Below are 19,594 nucleotides of genomic sequence, written 5' to 3'. Positions count from 1 at the left end.
AATAGATATTGATATTTTAGGCAAAACGCTTATGGGCATCATATGCACTGCTAGTAGTACAAATCATGTGAGTTGTGTGAGCAGGGAAGACTGAGATGGATTTGACATCTGCTGCCTCAGTCAAAGGCCTAGCAAAATGGCTCCATTTTGCAGGCCCTGCAAAACTGGGCCCTGATTTCAAGTGGGAGCATGTTCCACCAGGCTGGGGCCAGGGCAGAAAAGGCCCTGGCTCTTGTTGAGTCTTGGGTGTCATTTGGAGCAGAGTCTGCTCAGCTGTCCATAAACAAATAGAGCTGGGTGTTATCAGCATGCTGGTGACTGCCCAGTCCAAATGCCTGAACCATGTGGGTGAGGGGCACATATAGATGTTAAACAACATTGACAAGAGGATCATCTATTGCAGTACAGCATACTCCAGTGGGTACTGTGGTGAAACCCTCTGCCTAAGTGCCACTCTCTGTCCTTGCATGGAGGAAGGAGAAAAACCATTGTAAAGTGGTCCCCTGAATCTCTCTGTTGGTGCAATATCATAACTCAGTGGCCTCCAACCTTTTTGGCACCAGGGACTAGTTTTGTGGAAGACAATTTTTGCACGGACTGGAGGGGGGATGGGTTCAGGATGATACAATTGTGTACTTTATTTCTATTAGTTCGGTGTGGTGTTTAAGTGTGTGGACTCTTACCTGGGAGAACTGGGTTTGATTCCGCACTCCTCCACTTGCAGCTGCTGGAATGACCTTGGGTTAGTCATAGCTTTCGCAGAGTTGTCCTTGAAAAGGTAGCTTCTGGGGAGAACTCTTTCAGCCCCATCCACTTCACAGGGTGTCTGTTGTGGGAGAGGAAGGTAAAGGAGATTGTGAGCTGCTCTGAGACTTTGAAATTAAGAGTGGAGGACAGGATATAAATCCAATGCTGTCGTCTTATTATTATTATTACTACATTGTAATATATAATGAAATAATTATACAACTCACAGCACGGTTGCTAACGGGCCATGGACCGGTACTGGCCCACGGCCCGGGAGTTGGGGACCCCTGTCATAATTGACCGTGTTGAACACTGCTGTCAGATCAAGAAGAAACAGCAGTGCCAACCCACCACAATCCAGGTGTCTCCAGAGGCTATCTGTGAGAGTGACTAATGCAGTCATTTCCCATCCCATGGCCAGGGTAGAATCCAGACTGGAATTTGGTCCAGGATAGAGGCATCATCCAAGAAGGCCTGGAGCTGTTTAGCCACCACTCTCTTACATACCTTACCCAGAAGTGGAAGGTTCAACACTGGGCAGTAGTTGGCAAGGACTGCAGGGTCCAAGGTTTTTTTTTAAAGAGCAGATGCAACACTGCCTCTTTCAAACCCCGATGACAGGGATAGATTGATTACATTTCCCGGAGGGACCCAAACACCATATCCGCAGGCTTTCACCAGCCAAGATGGTAGGGTTGCCAAGTCCAATTAAAGAAAAATCTGGGGACTTTGGGGGTGGAGCCAGGAGACTTTGGGGGTGGAGCCAGGAGACATTGGGGGTGGAGCCAAGAACAAGGATGTGACAAGCATAATTGAACTCCAAGGGAGTTCTTGCCATCACATTTACAGAGACAGCACACCTTTTAAAATGCCTTTCTTCCATAGGAAATAATTAAGGATAGGGGTACCATATTTTGGGGCTCATATTTTGGACCAGATTGGACCCTCTGGTCCAATCGTTTTGAAACTTGGGGGGTATTTTGGGGAGAGGCACTAGATGCTATACTAAAAATTTGGTGCCTCTACCTCAAAAAATAGCCCCCCCAGAGCCCCCAATACCCACGGATCAATTTCCTATTATTCCCTATGGGAATCGTTCTCCATAGGGAATAATAGAGTGCCTAGTAGACATTTCCCTCCCCCCCACGCTTTCTAAAGGGGGGGGGAGGGCCTCCAAACTAGGGAATCCCCTGCCCCCTCCCTCTCACACACACACACTTACCAGATCTTCCTCCGGACAACTCTACTTCCTGTGAAAACGAAAGCAAAAGAAGTGGAGGGGCCGTTCTCAGAAGCCCTTTCTGCTTCCTGCCCAGCCTTAAAGGGGCAGACATTTTGCAAACGGCTCAGGAGCTCTACAACATGAAGCCTAAAGGTATGTTCTCCCCCCCCTCCACCCCCCATTCCCGCTTCCAGAGTTTTGAAGAGTGGGAGATGAGGCTGCGAACCCAGAAGTCTCCCGCCAGAGCGGGAGGTTTGGGAAGCCTACAAGATGGGCATGGGTCTAAGAGGCAAGTGGTAGGATTTACAGTTACCAGCAGGGCTCTTTTTCTGTCAGGAGCTCCTCTGCATATTAGGTCATGCCCCCTGATGTAGCCAATCCTCCTGGAGCTCACAGTAGGCCCTGTACTAAGAACCCTGTAAGCTCTCGGAGGATTGGCTATATCAGGGAGCATGGCCTAATATGCAGAGGAGCTCCTGCTAGAAAAAGAGCCCTGGTTACCAGAATCTTGTCAAGCTCCTCCTGGGGGAGCTTGCTGAAGTGGACCAAAATTGGACTGGAAGATAATCAAGGGGCTTCCTTTTCCCTTACTGTATCAACTATGGTAGGGAGGTCCTGGTGGAGCAACAAGACTTTGTCTTTGAAAAAGCTTGCAAACGCCTCACAGCTAATAGCCAATTCCTTATAGTTTTGTTTACCCTGATGCAAAGAAGTTAAAGACTGAAGTCCTAAATGATTGGAGCGGGTGTGATGCAGTAGAGACACAATAGAGGCTTCATAGAATGTCTACTTAGTGGTCTTCACTGCCATCTCATAGACTTTCACGAACAACCTGTAAGTTGTTCTTGTAGCGTCATCAGAGGCATGCTGCCACTCATCCTCCAGTCATCTAAGCTCTCGTTTCATCCTCCATAGGTCTGGATTTGATTTGAAAGTTCATGTTTCTTGTATGGTTCCTACTTACTCAATATGAAATTGCACTTGTTACTTTTCTGACCAAATTAATGAAATATATCAAAATGTTAAATTTAATCTGCTTTTTGGTAGTTGCATACAAATATAAAAAATGGCATAAGGAAATACTTATTGTTTTTCAGCTAATTTTGTCAGAAGTATAAACAAATCAAAATAGTTATCAAATGCATCTCCTAGAGTGACTAGAAACCTCAACAATATCATTTAAATTATAGCTGCATACAGACTGCAATTTATATTATGTTTCTATAAACTCAATTGTAAAGCAAAAGCAAGTTTATTGAAGTTCAACAAACCCACAATAAATTTAAGGGAGGGTTCATTTAGTGGGTGAAATGAAAGACTAATAAATATAAAACAATGCTGCAGATAAGCTTGCAATTTTATGTAGAAATGAGAGAGCTGGTGGATGGATTTAGTGGTAAAAATTAAACAAGTCATGAATGTCTCTATAAACAGAAAATAGTATAGATGATCCAAAGCAAGCAGTTATGGGAGGAGTAGAAATTAATTTAGCAGAAACAGTTAAACATTAAAGACTCTCAGGTGCCTGGGATCGTCATATATGTGAAAAAGCTTTCCCTTGTGAGATTAGCTGGTTAGTGCATTACTCTAGTGCTGTTGTGAATAAAATAAAGCAATCTTGTAATACAGAATTACTAAGAACTTAATTACATAGTCACAGTTGTGCTGTGAACTATATAATTTAGCTTTTAATGTAGTGGTTTTTGTATCTTTGTTTGTAAATCTAATAATGTGAATGTAATACAAGGCAGTATCTAATATTAGGATAGTCTGGTAGGACTGTACAAGGGTCAAAAAAATCCTATTCCACTCTACTTGGTTTTATACTATGCCCTAGCTGAAATGTCTCTGCTTTATGACCTTAGTTGACAATCTCAGTAAGAGGACAGAAAAATACAATCTTCGAGTCCAGTTGCTAACTTCCCTCTGGTTTCATGTGTGGTCCACTGGGGTGAAATTCCTTTGAGTATCTTAACCTAGCAGTAGAAGACATAGAATATGTTACTGTTACACGCAATGCTTTTGAGTCTCTTATTTTAATGGGAAATTAGTCAAGAGACTTGGTAGAGCGAATTAGGAGCGAAGATCTTTGCTTTCAATAATACGGAGTTCGGGTTTTCAGCCAAGAATAGACCACACGTTTGTATCTTTTATAGTGTTTACTTAAAATATATGTCAAAAGAATGTATATGCACACACACACATATGTTGTATAAACACACACATGCACAAGAGTCTAAGAAAAATAGAGGTTACCAATAGAGGAATTCAAGGGTTGTCGAAGCGGGTGATATTCACTTGATTCAGAAGAGGAGATGTCCATCCAAAAGAAAAATACATGGAGAGGAGCACGAACGACCAGCGTAACACGTCCTATAGACCCAATTACAGGAGTAACGGGTGGTACAGACTGCAAATGGAGCTCTACAGAATGCACACTGAGGTGGGGTTCTGACCCACACTTTATAGGGGTATGAGGATGGGGATCGGTAGTCACAAAAGGGTCTTTGATGTCTCATAGATAGCTGTCTTGAATCGCTATGTTGGGAAACCTCGCACATTTTGCTAGAATGATAAGTTTAGAGGAAATGCATAATTTGTTACCGGGCTTTGTCTGACATTCGGAAAAGGATCAAAGACTTGAAGGCGGGATCAATCAAGTTATGCATTAGATTGGATTTTAGTAAGGTAGAGGTGATAGACTGAAGGAAGAGACATTTGGCAATTCCAGAAGATCAGAGTGAGAGTACTACTTACCCGCAGTTCCCATGTATGCATCCCGTTTGGGCAGGGACGCTGGAGGGGAAATGGGTGAGATTGTGCTGAGATACAGACTGCAGGTGCCAACCAAACCAGGCTCTCTACTGGGTCCACTCTACCTATTCTAGATGGAGTGTTGTCTTGGCCTGTCTTTTGGTCAGACTCCATTTTGTTCACCAAGAATAGGAGACCCTCTCTATATTTGCACTGGCACACTCCATTTATATCAGGCAGCGCTTCTCAGTATCATTACATAATTTTAAAATGTTGTGTAACAAATATTGGAATACCCTGCTGAATGGTTACAGTTTGCATAATGGGTAATTTCTTTGAATGTGTTATTTAAACGCTTCAGACTGCTTTTACAATAGTTATTTAGAAAGTTGTCATATAGATATAAACAAACTACGTGGCGGAGTGGAGCTCTCTAGATAAATTTAAAACATCCCATTATAAATGAAATCACAATGCTTGTCTGTTCAAGAAGTAAGAAAGCAAGATTGATTAGGAGATAACATGTCACGTCAGTGATAAAGAGATTTATCCAAACATATTGAACTGGGTCTCTCTATGGACAGAAGGATAGAAGAAACATGTAAACCTCAGTGCTGTCAGGTGTATATGTGTGTTTGGGGTGGGTGGGGGAGATGGATGTTTCTCCCTCAGGGATGGAGATGGAATAGTAACCAGATCATAATAATACATTAAAAGCCCCATAAAGGATGAGAAGAGTTTTGTCTTGACAGTTCTGTAATAATATGTCTGGACAGAGCAGAAAGCTTTGACAATGAAGTGTACCCATAAAGCTTGAGCATTAAATAAGATTGAACAAATATGAAGTCTAGTTGTTCCAGGCCTAGGGCCTTTCCAATTGGTTAAAATGGCTGTTAGTTTTAGTGTTACAGTCCTAAGCAGCATGATAACCTCTCACCAAGAAATGAATGGAGATGGTAACTATACTGCAGCTTTTTTGCATCTAATGCAGTACTCCTACCAGGACTTTTCTTTTTTATTTTATTTTCAAGTGGTTTGGCTTCCATACTGGGAAGATTTCAATACTTGAAATTGAAGGACTGTAGAAATTGGTCATTGCTAGAAAGAGCTAGTCTTGTGTGTATTTTATCATATTATTTATTTATTAACGAGTGCTTATGTTCTTGAATAGAAAAGGGACTATCTTTAAATATATAAAAGTTAAAAGGTCACAAAACGATGATAGTGTGTATGTGTATTAGAGCTGAGCTGCTCAATACCGATTATGCCCTAATGATGTCACTGCCATGTGGCACAGCTCCATAGCAGTGAAACCTGTAAAAGCCTTGTCTTGCTAGGGTACTGTAGGTTTAATTGAATATGTCTAGGATAGCATTGTCTGTGCTAAGATAGTGTAGGTTTAAACCTGCAAAAGTTTAATTGCAGACTGCTACATATTTCTTTTTCTATGCCTAAAATATTTTCATATTCTTTGGGAAGGTACTAGAATATATATTATCTTCAAGATTGTTTGACAAAAACTGGGACTCACTGGGTCGAATCTAGGGGTGTGCATTCAGTATTAAACAGTGCTGAAAAAATACCCAGAAAATACAGTATTTGCGGGGGGGGGGGGGTATTATTTAAGCCAAATACAGATTCAAAGACTCTGATTGGATGCTGGTATAGATGAGCCTAAATAAAAGCAATTTTTTAAAAAAGTTTTTATTCTGGTACATTCAGCTGTACCAGTCCCAGCTGAGGCAGCACAGAGCTTTCAGCTCCTGCTGTCCCAGCTGATCCTCTCTTGCAGCTCTAAACAGCAAGAGAGCATTATCTGGGGCAGTGGGAGCTGAGAGCTTCATGCTGCTTTGACTGGGGCTGGCTCCTCTTGCAGCTTGAGAAGCCAGCCCAGGATCAGCCAGGGCAATGGGAGCTGAAAGCTCCCCACTGCATGCAGATCCTGGGGCCAGCTTCTCGTGTGGCTTGGTTTAAACTGCACCACAGGAGAAGCCCTCCCAGCTGGGTCTGCGTGCAATGGGGAGAGGTCTCCCTGCCACACTAAGATCCTGGGGTCAACTTCTCCTGCAGTTTAAATTGAACTGCAAAAGAAGCCAAACTAGTTTATGGGTTAGGCAGGCTTTTTAAAAATCAGCATTTTTTCCCCTTGAGTATACCTCCCCCCCCCCCCCAGTGAGATTTCTGAAAAATCCTGGATTCCATTAGTTTTTTCGGGGTTTTTTTGGCACGCCCCTAGTTGAATCCAGTGAGTGAAAAATGGAATGAGATTGGTCCGCTTTGACCACCAGGAGAAGTGAGGTTGAGGATTATGGATTATGACAAAAAGTCATATGAGATGAGGGCTTTGGAAAGGAAGGGGATTGCACAGAACTGAGTGACAACATGACTGTATCTAGACTATTTCTCTGTAAAGCAACATGGTCCCTTTCTTTGTTACTAACATTTCTCCTTTTTTCCCTGTGTGATGCCTCATCTTGTGAGCTATTCTGGAAAGGATGAAATGTGATGCAAAGAGAAGAATCCTTATTTTTATGTTGAGAGTTTAGACACTCATAGTTTTCAGGTCTATATGTACCCCAAGAGGTAATACAGATTGCTGATTACTGGATTATTTTACAGTATAGATTTATAAAATGGTTTTGTAGTGAGAATTTAATTTATTAGAGAGCAAAACAATACAATGAGTTGGATTGCTGACAGTGAGCATGGACGCTAGTACAACACACAGCTGCTGAAGGAGTTTGACTTGTTAGTTGAAGCTTGTGAGTTACTTGGAATTTTAGTGTCTGTTCTGGGGGTCAATGCAGTTTGTATATTCTATGCCACTGTTGTACAACTTTAACTTTGGATCAAATACTTGGTGAGAACTCTGTTTCTGAATCTGACTAATTTCCTGCAGTTACCTTTTGGTAATCTGCTGCTGTATGGAAAATATAAAATATGTTTCTTTTCTGGCTAAAAATGAAATAAGTTTAGTAAAGTTTGGAGTCCTCAAATTGTGTCAATGAATAGTCTAAAAACTCCCTAGATTTTCATGAGCTGAATAATCATGCCAAATGTAATTGGAAAAGTAATTTTTTTCCTTTACCTTTGTAATATCATCTCTTGCTGTACCAGTGACCTCCATGTCATGGTGATAATACTCCTATTCCCTCAACAAGTAATTGAATAATGATGAAATTTTTGTTCACTTTCAAGGAATTATAGAGCAGACCTGGTTGTACAATGGGAACAGCACTACAAGGTTTGCAGTTTTAAAAATAGAATGGTACCATGCCTGAGTGAGTTTGAACAGCAAAATTATTAATACTCAAACTTGAGTCATTCCTGGGGCTGCAGTTCTAAGATAAAAGCAAATGTTCTAAAGAGCAGGGCTTGGATGCTCATTTGTTCCAGGGGATTCACATCAACATGTATTTTGTATGATGATTGTAATTCAGTAGCATGGTTTTATGAAACTTTCAATTATTTTCTCTTCCCGAGAAAGCCATGCAAACAGCAGCTGTCAGTGGAAGAAAGTGATGAAACTGTCACTTGAGTCATGCAATTCAGATTAGTGTCCCTTTATCTGAAGTCTACGAATAAACATTTCCATTTGTCTTTAATATGAGTAAAATGAGAATTCAAATTGCTATAGTCTCCAGCATGCCCTAGCAAGTGCCACTTCCAGTGTGTCATGTCAAGAACTATAAAATGTTTTGCAGGTAAAGTGTGCCATATTAACTAAATCATAACTTCCCCATTATTGGACACTTTTTGTGCAAAATGTGTAGAGATGCCATTGAAACTCATATCTGCTGCTCACCTTCAATTCAGAGGTGGGTAGTGCAGCCCAAATTCTTCTTTCACATAACAGACAGTTGGAGAAATGAACTCTCTTCTCATCTCCACTTACATTATGACTGTGGCTTATGCAAGCAAGCTGACTATGATGTTCAGCCAGTGTGTAGGTGAGGACTATCAGGTGGCTGGCCCTCCCCGCTTCCTACTAATCTACCTTTCTGTCTTTCCTTCCCCCAGCACCTTGTGTACTATTTTGGCTGTCTAATGCACCAAGATGAAGTTTTGGAAATGAAGTTCCAAGTGTATGACATTCAAATGCAATATTTGGAAAGGTGGTATGCTGTTGGGGGGGGGGGCAGTTGGTCTCTTGCAGATTGCCCTGAACTATAAGGAACTGAAAAAACTTATCACTACTAATCTTCTGAGATTCTCCAGTGTAATTTTCAGTCTGAGCCTGGAAAGGTATCATCCATCCCTAAAAATGATTACACATGCATAGTTTTAACTTTGCAGGATTTTCAGTAATCTGACATATCATTCTATTATAAAATGTTCTTCCTCTCCTTACTTTTTTATGCTGGCCATATAAGCACAGGGGATTTTGAACAGGACATATGAAAAAGTGGTATATACATTTTGAAATGAATAATATCATTCTCCCTTCCCCAAAAGTAACAGTCATGTTGTTTGGTATTACAGAAAATCATAGTACAGCTATAGTGATGACAGTCCCACTGGCAGCAGGAAGTAGTGACTAGTAATGCTCAGTCATCTGTTGGTTTAGCTCACATGCTGATTTCTACTTATGAACAGAGAGGCAGGGCTTTTTTGTAGAAAAAGCCCAGCAGGAAGTCATTAGCATATTAGACCACACCCCCTGACATCACCCGCCACACTCACCTCATAAAGTTTCTGATGATTGACACTGGAAGTTCTAGAGTAAAGATACTATAGTCACTCCAGCAGAAAAACACCACAAGGACCTTAGCTTTAAAGAAGTTTCCATCACAGTCACCAGAGGTTGCCATGTTGCTAATTTTTTTAAACAGAGGAAACAGAACACTGAGAAACTCAGGGACTGTATGTGTTTAAATTTCTGAACATGCTCTGAGGAATAAAGGAAGCTAACAGAAACAAAACCATAGAAGGGTTTTTCATATACCTTCAAAGGTGTGAAATTAATTATAAAGCAAAAGTATAAAAATGGAAAAACATGTTTCATTTAAAATCATAAGCCCCCCCCTTCCAATACTCCAGAAAACCTGGCTCTTTGGCTCAGTGATAAGGATCCTAAGAACACTCTAGCAATTGTGAAATTTATTTCAGTCCTTTTAGCACTTGCATTTTAAAAAAATGAAATAAGTGTCTTCTGCTGCTCAAGATTCTGGATTCAATAAGCTTCTGACAGTACAAAAGGAAAGGAAATCATAAAGTACTAATACTGGTGGGAAACACAATTGTATACAAAAATGAAACCTGAGGGGAGAAATTAATATTTCTAAAACAGTTTTACTGAATATATGAAACTGATTTCCACGTCTGAATACCAATAGGAAGCTCAGTAAGTAAGGGGGTACCTGAAGGAGATAGCTAAATATACCATTTTTTTTTAAAAAAAAGCATTCACAAGTAGACTACAAATCATCCAAATAATTGTTCAACTCCCCCTTCCCCAAAGCAAAAGGAAGAAATGTAGAGTAATGTCTACGACAAAATTGGAAATAATAACCATATTCAGTCAGAAAGAAGACAGCCCATGTATTAAGAACCATTTAAAGCATAGTGACGCAAAGATCTGTGGAAAGAACTCTGAAGAAGGAAGACAATAATAATACTAATAATATATTTTTTTTAAATGCAGAAGAAACTTCTGAGGATAGCTCAAGGAGTTAAGACACACACACAGAGCATCTAACATAAACACAGCACACAGGAGAGTTCTTAAATGTAACCAAGTTTCAACCAAGTTATCCATACTAACACAGGGGAAACCATCTAGCTTACTCCTTTTTCTCTGTTTTTACTGTGCAAATGACTTCTAAAAGGAGAAAAAAAAACCACATGGGGACTGGACTAGTTTATCTTTCTTACTCACAACACTGGTAGCAACCTTCAAGCTCAGACTGGTTTCTATAGACAGAAAGGCACATACACCTTCCAAAAAGGAAGCAGTTCCTAAGCTACTTCTAGCCTTACCTTGGTAAGGCTGCACATGGTGGCTGTTGGAGCTGAGGCTTCCCTCTGCCAGCCAGTTGGCATGTGTGTGGGGGGTGGGGGAGTGGGAGAAGCCTGCAAAACTGGCATCTGAAGTCCTGGCAAGCCTAGGAGCCAGGCACTTAGCAGTCTTACTAAGTGCCTCCTAAATGCTGCTTTCTCCAAGCTAGATTGGTGAAAGCAGGCTTGCCTGCCTTCTCTCTAAGCCTGCTGGAATGCTCTGGATGGTAGTAAGAACTCCCTTCCTGTGAGTTCAGGTTAAAAAAGAACCTGCAGAGAGCTAATCATTCAGTGGTATTTATATGTGTATGAACAAATTTGATGTGCTCAGTTTGCAAAAATTAGACCCCTTTATTGTTGCTTCTAACCATGTAGCTCATCTGTCATTGTCTCCAATTTTGAAAAAGTACATAATAAAAAGGAAAGACGTCATTTTATATATATATAAAACCACATGGGGATTGGGGCTAGTTTATCTTTCTTATTCACAGCACTGGTAGCAACCTTCAAGCTCAGACTGGCTTCTATAGACTGAAAGGCACATACACCTTCTAAAAAGGAAGCAGCTCCTAAGCTACTTCTAGCCTTACCTTGGTAAGGCTGCACATGGTGGCTGTTGGAGCTGAGACTTCCCTCTGCCAGCCAGCTGGCATGTGTGTGTGTGGGGTGGGGGTGGGGGGGGAGAAGCCTGCAAAACTGGCATCTGAGGTCCTGGCAAGCCTAGGAGCCAGGCACTTAGCAGTCTTACTAAGTGCCTTCTAAATGCCTGCTTTTTACTATATATATATATAGTAAAAGTTGTGGTAAAAGTTGTGGTTTGCTACTTAGGTGTGTTTGGTGTTTGCCCTTAAGCCCAAGCTAATCATGCAGATCACTTTTTGCAATCATTTTAAAAATGTCAGTGACTGAAAGAGTAAAAGACAGTGTAAATTACTTGAAGTTAGTCATATAAAGGATGTATTCAACTATGCAGGTGCAAAGAGTGGGGTGACTGTGACAAATTCTGTTTATCAACATAGTTTATTTAACTATTTGACCATTACTCTTGGCTGTACTGCCTTGGTTAAAGGAGATCATTTGGTTGTTAGACTGGGCAAAAGGAACTGTAACGGCTGGCTTTGTACAAGCAGTTATTGCTTTGGTGGAAAACTGCTTGATACAATGCTATGCTGAAGACAAACTTCACCAGGGAACATTGAGGCGATCCTTTCATGTAACTAACAGAGTTTGAGCAAGATAAATTCACTTGGTAATTGTGATGTTGTCAAAGTTTTCAGTATGCCTAAATGCAACTAGTTCAGTGGCAAACTGGACTTCATTAGGTAGTATACATATTAAATGAGGCTTCCGGTAATTTTTTTCCCTGGTAATAATTGCATTAAAAATCACAGAAGTAGCTAGGAAAAATAGAAATGAGCCATCTGCACTTTTGAATTATGGGACATTTCAGAGCAACATTAAGATTACATTAAAGATGGATATGTGTTCTGGTATCTTCTAAATAAGTCTTTCCTGTACTTCCCGGATTCGAAAGGGGATTTAGAATAATTGAGATTTATAAAATAACCACATACCAATAAAATAGGATAGGCAATAAATGAAAAAAAGATTTTGTGTTAATCTTGGCTAACTTTAGCTACCAAAAGGAAAGAAAAACTTGATTTAATCAATTTTTAGATACTTAATTCTTATTTGATTTTGCTTATGTGTGTGTTTTTCAATAATATTCTTTCTCATGTATGCCTTGAGCGAAACTTTATATTTAAGTTACAATGAATGAGATTTGTGGTACGGTGCGAGCTTTTGTGAGTCACTGCTCACTTCTTTAGATACCAGTTGTAAGACTTTAAGGTGTCACTGTACTCTTAATCAAACAAAATTATCCAGAGCTATTTCTTCGAGCTGTTTCTTCTGTATCTTACTGTTTGTGCTTTTATTTGGTGACACATTCCACATTTTCTGTCTACAGGTACCTATATTAAATTTATTTCAGTTTGCAATATAGCTACTTTGGTCTTCCAAGCCTCATGTTCTATTTTGTAGCAATACTTAGAATGTACAGGTACTACACCAAACAGAATACTAATGTTCCTTCTCTGAATATAATGATTAAATAATTTCTTGTGATACTGTTTGGAAAATAACAGCACCCATTGGTTAAGGGCACAATGAAGTGGTAAGGCACATTCAGAATGTCTGAAGAACAGGAAGAAAATCAGACACAAGAAATCTCCACAAGCATGATAGCTGTGAGAAAATCTTTCACATGGCTATGGCTGGGAGAAGCTACCATGCCTTATGTGATTTTATTGCAGAGTTGTGCTTTGGTTTAGAGAAGCTTGAAGAGGCCTTTTGATGGGATTTTATATGGGTTTTAAAATTCTGTTTGCTTGACTGAACTGTTGGTGTATTAACAATATTGTTTTATACTTTTGTATTATATTTTTTCCTCCAAACTGAAAAGCTTATTTCCATACACCTAGATAGTCTTTTGTAAGTTCTGCTGAACCCTGTTCAATGAGTTAACTATATCGCAATTCCTTCAGATGAACCAGTTAGAATAATGGTTAAGAGTGGAGAATTCCAATCTGGAGAACTGGGTTTGATTCCCAACTCCTCCACATGAAACATGCTGGGTGACCTTTGGCCACTCACAGCTCTCTCAGAACTCTCTCAGCTCCACCTACCTTCCTGTTGTAGGGAGGCAAAAGGAAGGATATTGTAAACTGCTTTGAGAATCCTGGGATAGAGAAAACCGGGGTATAAAAACCAACTCTTTTTCTTCTTTTGGAATACATTCTATGTTCAATTGAATGAATAAGCTACCAGCATCTTCCAGTCTGTTCAGCCCCTTCCAGTATCCCATCCCAATGGTAGCAGGTAGTGGGGTCAGGTTGAATTACTTGCCTCTGTCATTGGTGTTATGCAATGCCAGGTCCATAAAAAATAAGACCGCAGTCCTTCGGGACTTCATGCTTGAGCAGCATATGGACCTGGCTTGCATGACTGAGACCTGGGTGTGAGACAGGGAGACTGTAGCTCTCTCCCAGGCAGCTTCCCCGCGATACTCAGTCTTTCACCAATCATGGACAAGCGAGCGGGGGGAGGGGTGGCCCTTTTCATATGGGAGGCTTACTCCTTCCGGGCTCTCCCGTCTCCAGAGATCGATGGCATTGAATGTGCTGGTCTGGCGTGGGATGTTGGGGAGGGTTTGGCGATATGGCTGGTGTACCATCCGCCTAACGCACCAGCCAGCGCTTTACCATCCATGATGGAGGCCGTAACAGGCTGGGCATTGGAACACCCAAGGCTTTTAATCCTGGGCGACTTCAAATAGATCCCTCTCCGAAGGGCTTTTTCCAATGCCTCTGAAAGAAACAGTGGTCTGCCCTCTCTTGAAAAAACCTACACTGGACCTGGTCAAATTGGGACACTACCGGCTGGTCTCGAACCTACCCATTTTGGGTAAAATTATTGAGAGGGAAGTGGTGCTACAGTTACAGAGTTTTCTGGAGGATGCTTCCATCCTAGATCCCCAGCAGTCTGGTTTCCGCCTAGGTCATGGGATGGAGACAGTTCTGGTTGCCCTGGTGGATCACCTCCAGTGGCATCTGGACCAAGGCTGTTTGGCGGTACTGATGCTACTAAATCTATCGGCTGCGTTCGATACAGTCGACCATCAGTTGTTGACCCACCGTCTAGCTGACGCAGGGATTCAGGGGTTGGCCTTGCAATGGCTTTCCTCTTTCCTTTATGGTTGGGGACAAAGGGTGGCGATCGGGAGACAGTCATCCCAGAGACACTCACTTAATTGTGGTGTGCCTTGGGGCGGTGCTCTCCCCTATGTTGTTTAACATCTACATGCGCCTCCTTGCTCAGATTGCCCGAAGGTTTGGCCTGGGTCACAGTTTGCAGTGCCATTGACACCCAGCTCTATCTACTGATGGACAACTGGTCTGGCTGTGTCCCAGAAAATTTGGACCTGGCACTGCAAGCTGTGGTGGGCTGCCTCAGGCTGAGTTGACTGAAACTGAATCCAACGAAGACAGAGGTCCTTTGCCTTGGTTGTGGTGGTCCAGGCAGGGAAATTCCCTTATCATCTTTTGATGGGGCGCTGCTGACAATGGCGTCCAGGGTCAGGAGCTTGGGGGTGCTGCTGGAGCCTTCCTTGACAATGGAGGCCCAGATAGCAGCCACTGCCAAATCCACCTTTTTAAATCTCAGGTGGGTGAGGCAGTTGGTTCCCTTCCTCAAGCACAGTGACTTGGCGATGGTGATCGATGCAACAGTCACCTCGAGATTGGATTACTGTAATGCCCTCTACATGGGGCTGCCTCTGTCTCGAACCCGGAATCTGTAGCTAGTGCAGAACACGGCGGCCAGGCTGTTATTGGGGCTCCCCAAATGGGAACACATACAGCTGGGGCTGTGGGATCTGCACTGGCTGCCAATAGTATACTGGATTTGCTACAGAGTGCTGGTTATTACCTTTAAAGCCTTATATGGCTGAGGACCTTAGGGACCGTCTCTTCCCACACATTCCCCAGAGGGTACTTAGATCTGGGACGAAAAATCTATTAGCGATCCCTGGGCCGAGGGAGGTCAGATTAAAGTCCACCAGAGAGGGCCTTCTGGATTGCTGCCGGAAGAAGTTAGGGCCTTGCAGGACTTCGCCCGGTTCAGCAAGGCCTGTAAGACAACCCTATTCCGGCAGGCCTTTAATTAACATGGAAAGACTGATATGGTGTGACCGATACATCTAATATATACTGAACGCCATCTAAAGCAAGAAAAATCAAATAAGATTAGCACCAGACTGTTTTAATTATTCTTAACTGTTTTTAAAAGTTTAATTTGTTTTGCTTAACTATTTAATTGTTCAATTGTTATTATTTTACTGGTTGTGAGCTGCCCTGAGCCTGCTTCCTTGGGGAGGGTGGGATATAAATCCAATAAACCTTAAACCTTCCATATTTACTATAGGAGTTCCCATATTGAAACTGAAGAGTCAGCATTATGGACTAGATTGTGGGCTGAAGCTATGCAAGGAAAGTCTCCCCCCCTCCAAAAAGGCGATAAGGTTGCTTGATTGCTAGCTAGCAAGGTGTGTGATGCTCTGTTTCCAGAGCCTAAATTGTGTGTGTGTGGGGGGGGGGGGGGGAGAAAATAATTTCTATCACTTTGAGGCACTCTGTTTCCATTAAAAGTTCATTTGACAGGTGACTTGCTTTATATACCGTGAATCCAGTAATTAAAGCATTTGTACATTCATGTTGTTTTAACAGATTAAAGGTTCTGTGTGGACACTAAGTGTACTGTTCATCTGAGTCTGGACAAGAACTTCTAATTTTTGGCAGCTGAAGATGATGTTACTATGGAAACAGATGTTCCTGCTTTCCTTTGTTGGCTGCCTTGGAGGTAAGAATATATGTTAATCTATAATTTCTAAATTAGAACAGCAGCAGAGTTATTTCTTTCAAAATAAAATGTTGAAATAGTGAAGCTAAACTCTTCAGTCCATTAAAAGTAAGCATGTAGTATAAAGTTTAAACATTAATGGTGTACTAAAACAGTTTCATTTTCCCTTTGTTAGTTATTATATGCAGCTGCACTTTCCAAGGGGAAAAGATGGCACATTTGCAAACAGACACAAAGAGGAAGATGGGTATTTGGAATACTGATAGGCTTTATGTAGTGAATATATTTAAGAAATGGCAACCCAATCTCAGTAAGAAAGCAAGCTGTGCAAATAAGCAAACTGTTCATAAGCTAAAGGAGAATCGAACCACTACAAAATGATTTCCTTACTGTTAATATTGGCTCTATCTATAATCAGGTGGTCTGTCAGTTAACTTTTTCAGAATTTTTAACCATGAGCAGAATTTGAACAAATTTATTTATATGAAGCGTTTTTGTGCTACTTTTCTCTCCCAGGTAACTTACAGAAACTTCTAAAACAGCCAAACAAGGCAAACAAAGAAAACAAAAGTCCTGGGAGGGTTCTTATTCAAGGCTGGCTATCATAGACTACAGACTGCATAAGAGCCAAGCAACAAGCCTTTGACTTTTGCCCTTCAGTGTATGCCTTTAGCCACTCTCAGACTCATACCTGCAAGGAGATTTTTTTAAAAAAAAAATCAGCCCAGATATTACTCAGCTGCCGTTAGCAAGCTAACAGATTCTTTTTTTCTTTATGTTTTATGTTTCAGAAGCTGATGTTTGTCACCACCAACAAAACAAACATGGATGCTTCTGAGGCTGGTCTGGAATCCCTGTTTGAGTGAAGAGAGGAAGCCATACTTTGTTGTTCAGATTTAACAGTAAACTATGGTTTACCTCAAAAAGGGATCTATTTAATTATCTAGCTGAGTGCAAGGATAAGAGAAGAAAGGAAGAATGCTTATCAGAGTCATGTTTCTATAATGACCAATCATGGTTTGTCAGTATATCTGAAGCATGACTGTATTGTTGTCAGAAAGATTACCCGAAGTTTGAGGCAGAGGCCCAGGCAAAAGAAACGACTTTTAATTTGAGTAAATAAATGAAAGTGGCAAAATGTTGTCATGTAATCCAGCTTCCTGAATGATTTAGCATCCAAAATACAAAACAGGATCTTAGATGCCTATTTTTTACCTCTTATAAAGAAGTGAAACGAAAGAGACCATATAGCCTTGGTAAGAATAGCAGTGCTATGGCTAATTAAAAATACCCGTTCCAAAAAATAAGAAAGTATAAATGCTCATTAAAAGTAGTTCCAATCTAAACTTGCATCTGAACTATTAAGACGAGCTGTCCTCTACCCGTGTGTTTATTTTATGCTCCAAAAGCCAGGGCCCAGACTCACTGTGGGTCTCATTTGTGGCCCTGGCAGAGGGGGGGGTGGTGCTGAGAGGGTGATGCCGGTGGCTGTCTCTGGCTTATAGGGGATGGACTATGTCAAGCATGAAAAATGGACACTATGGGGCAGGGGCAGCCAATGCAGCCATTTAAGGCACTGTTCCGCCCCAGGTCACTGTCCTTTTGCTTCCTGGGTTTTTGCCCACCCTTTTTTTGCCTTTCTGATCTATTTTGACTGTGGGGGGATTGTATGTGGAAATTACATTTCAATTCATCTTTACTTGTCGCAACATAGGCATCAGCAGTATCAGCATGGAGTCCATTCCATTCTCAGGAAAGCTGACGTGTATCTATTTTCCTGAGTAGGGGGATCCCCTTAGGGGATCTTGGGGTGAGAGTTTCAAGAGGAAGACCCAGCCTGGGGGGGATGCTGGGGATTACCTTCACACTCAGGTGGCAGGTGAAACCACTTTGGGGCAGCTGCCCTCGTGGAATTCTGCAACCTGTCACTGCATGGTGCCCACCACCTCAGTTGGTAGACTGGAGTGGGCAAGGGAGCATTGACTGGCAGGCAGGTCAGTCGATTTCCAGGGTCCAGTACCCCATGCTGTATCAAGGTTTCTTACATATGTAACCAATAAAGTTGTGGCAGATTTTATTCCAAACCATGCGTGTGTTATCTCAAACTAGGGTTATAAAGCTGGATTACTGGTTTAAGTGAATAAGTGAACCCTTTGTCTCTCTGCACTCTCCCCACCGACCCTGTTTGGTGCTGGATCTACAAGATGTATATACATCCATCTATTTAATCCTATGACAATGGTCACTTTGAAACCATATGTCTAGTGTTGGAAATCCTAAGAAATGCTGAACTTGTGCTTCATCAGTTATTCTCCGATTTTCATTTTATGTTCCATTATCTAACCCTAAGGATTCTTCTGTTTTTATACACACATAAAAACTGTAGCTCATAGAATATATTAGCTCATATAATATATTATCATATAAACCATACCTTTTTTGTACTGCAGTTGGAGAAATGGCCTCAGGATTAACAGAACTTTAAGTTTCTGGTTGCAGCATTTACCTCTGCAACACCAAGTAGCCCACTGGCATAGAATTTTTATTGATCGTCCTGTTGCAGAAATCATAATTCAACAGGCTACCCTCCACTTATGATAAATGGTAGGAAACTTAGGTTACAGTTGTTGAAATGTCATGCATAATTCTTCAGCAGTTTGTTTAAAAAGTTGGTTAACATAGCCTCACCCTCAAAATGTTAGTAATGGGAGAACCATTAAATTGTGTAGATATCAATATTATTGGGATAGTACACTTTATTAAAAGAAAATACTTTTTTCTAACACTACTGTGCCATGCAAAATGGATCACAAAGGTATAATAATTTTTCCTTTGATTTTCATTCAGTTTTGATAGATGGTTGATGGATCTTTATGGTGTTGAAGCTGTCAGTGTCTTTCAGAACTGTTTCCCTGCTGTGACTTACTTTCCTGTACTTTTTTAGTTTGTCTTCCCTAGGTGAGTGGGGGGGGGGTCCTAACTTCACCTGCTTGGTCTTTATTGAAGGTAGCAATGAAGGGAAGGCTAATTATGTGGCAAAGACTCAGCTTCTTCATGGCTGCTGTAGGAAAATAGTATGTCGTTTTGAAATCTTCAGAAACATGGCTTCACTCAAGTCTGCTGCTGGTCTTGTCTTTGTGAAGACATGGCTGCAATGGTCTGCAACAGGATGGCTGGCCAGCTGGAGGTGAAGCATGGCCTGAGGTCCTAAAGTCCACAGTGCAACAGTGCAACAGTCCATGTGAGGGGTGCCTTAAGCCTTGCTTGGACAGGACAGTCCAGATGGGCCAAGTGCCCAGAAGCTAGTCTGACATAGGCCCATGTACAATCCATTAGAGCCCAAAGTCAAGTGTGGGGGTTGCTGAAAATCATGGCTCTTTGGTAACACATTGCCCACCTCTCAGATCCAGTCTTTGTACTTCTGTTCCAATACTTTAGCTGTATACAGCACTCCCT

At 41.5% G+C, this 19,594-nt stretch overlaps 1 protein-coding gene across 1 annotated transcript in view; it reads left to right on the top strand.

Annotated features, from left to right (window-relative positions):
* Window positions 1-19,594, top strand: part of LOC132572472 (contactin-3-like) — a 367,650-nt gene that overhangs the window by 63,726 nt on the left and 284,330 nt on the right. Inside the window, exon 2 of the mRNA XM_060239563.1 lies at window positions 16,006-16,138. Coding sequence (XP_060095546.1) covers window positions 16,084-16,138 — 55 coding nt within the window. The 5' untranslated portion in view covers window positions 16,006-16,083. The remainder of the gene's footprint in view (window positions 1-16,005; window positions 16,139-19,594) is intronic.

This window comes from Heteronotia binoei, chromosome 5, assembly GCF_032191835.1.
Source record: "Heteronotia binoei isolate CCM8104 ecotype False Entrance Well chromosome 5, APGP_CSIRO_Hbin_v1, whole genome shotgun sequence".
NCBI classification, from domain to species: Eukaryota; Metazoa; Chordata; class Lepidosauria; order Squamata; family Gekkonidae; genus Heteronotia; species Heteronotia binoei.
This window is presented reverse-complemented; position numbering and strand designations above follow the sequence as displayed.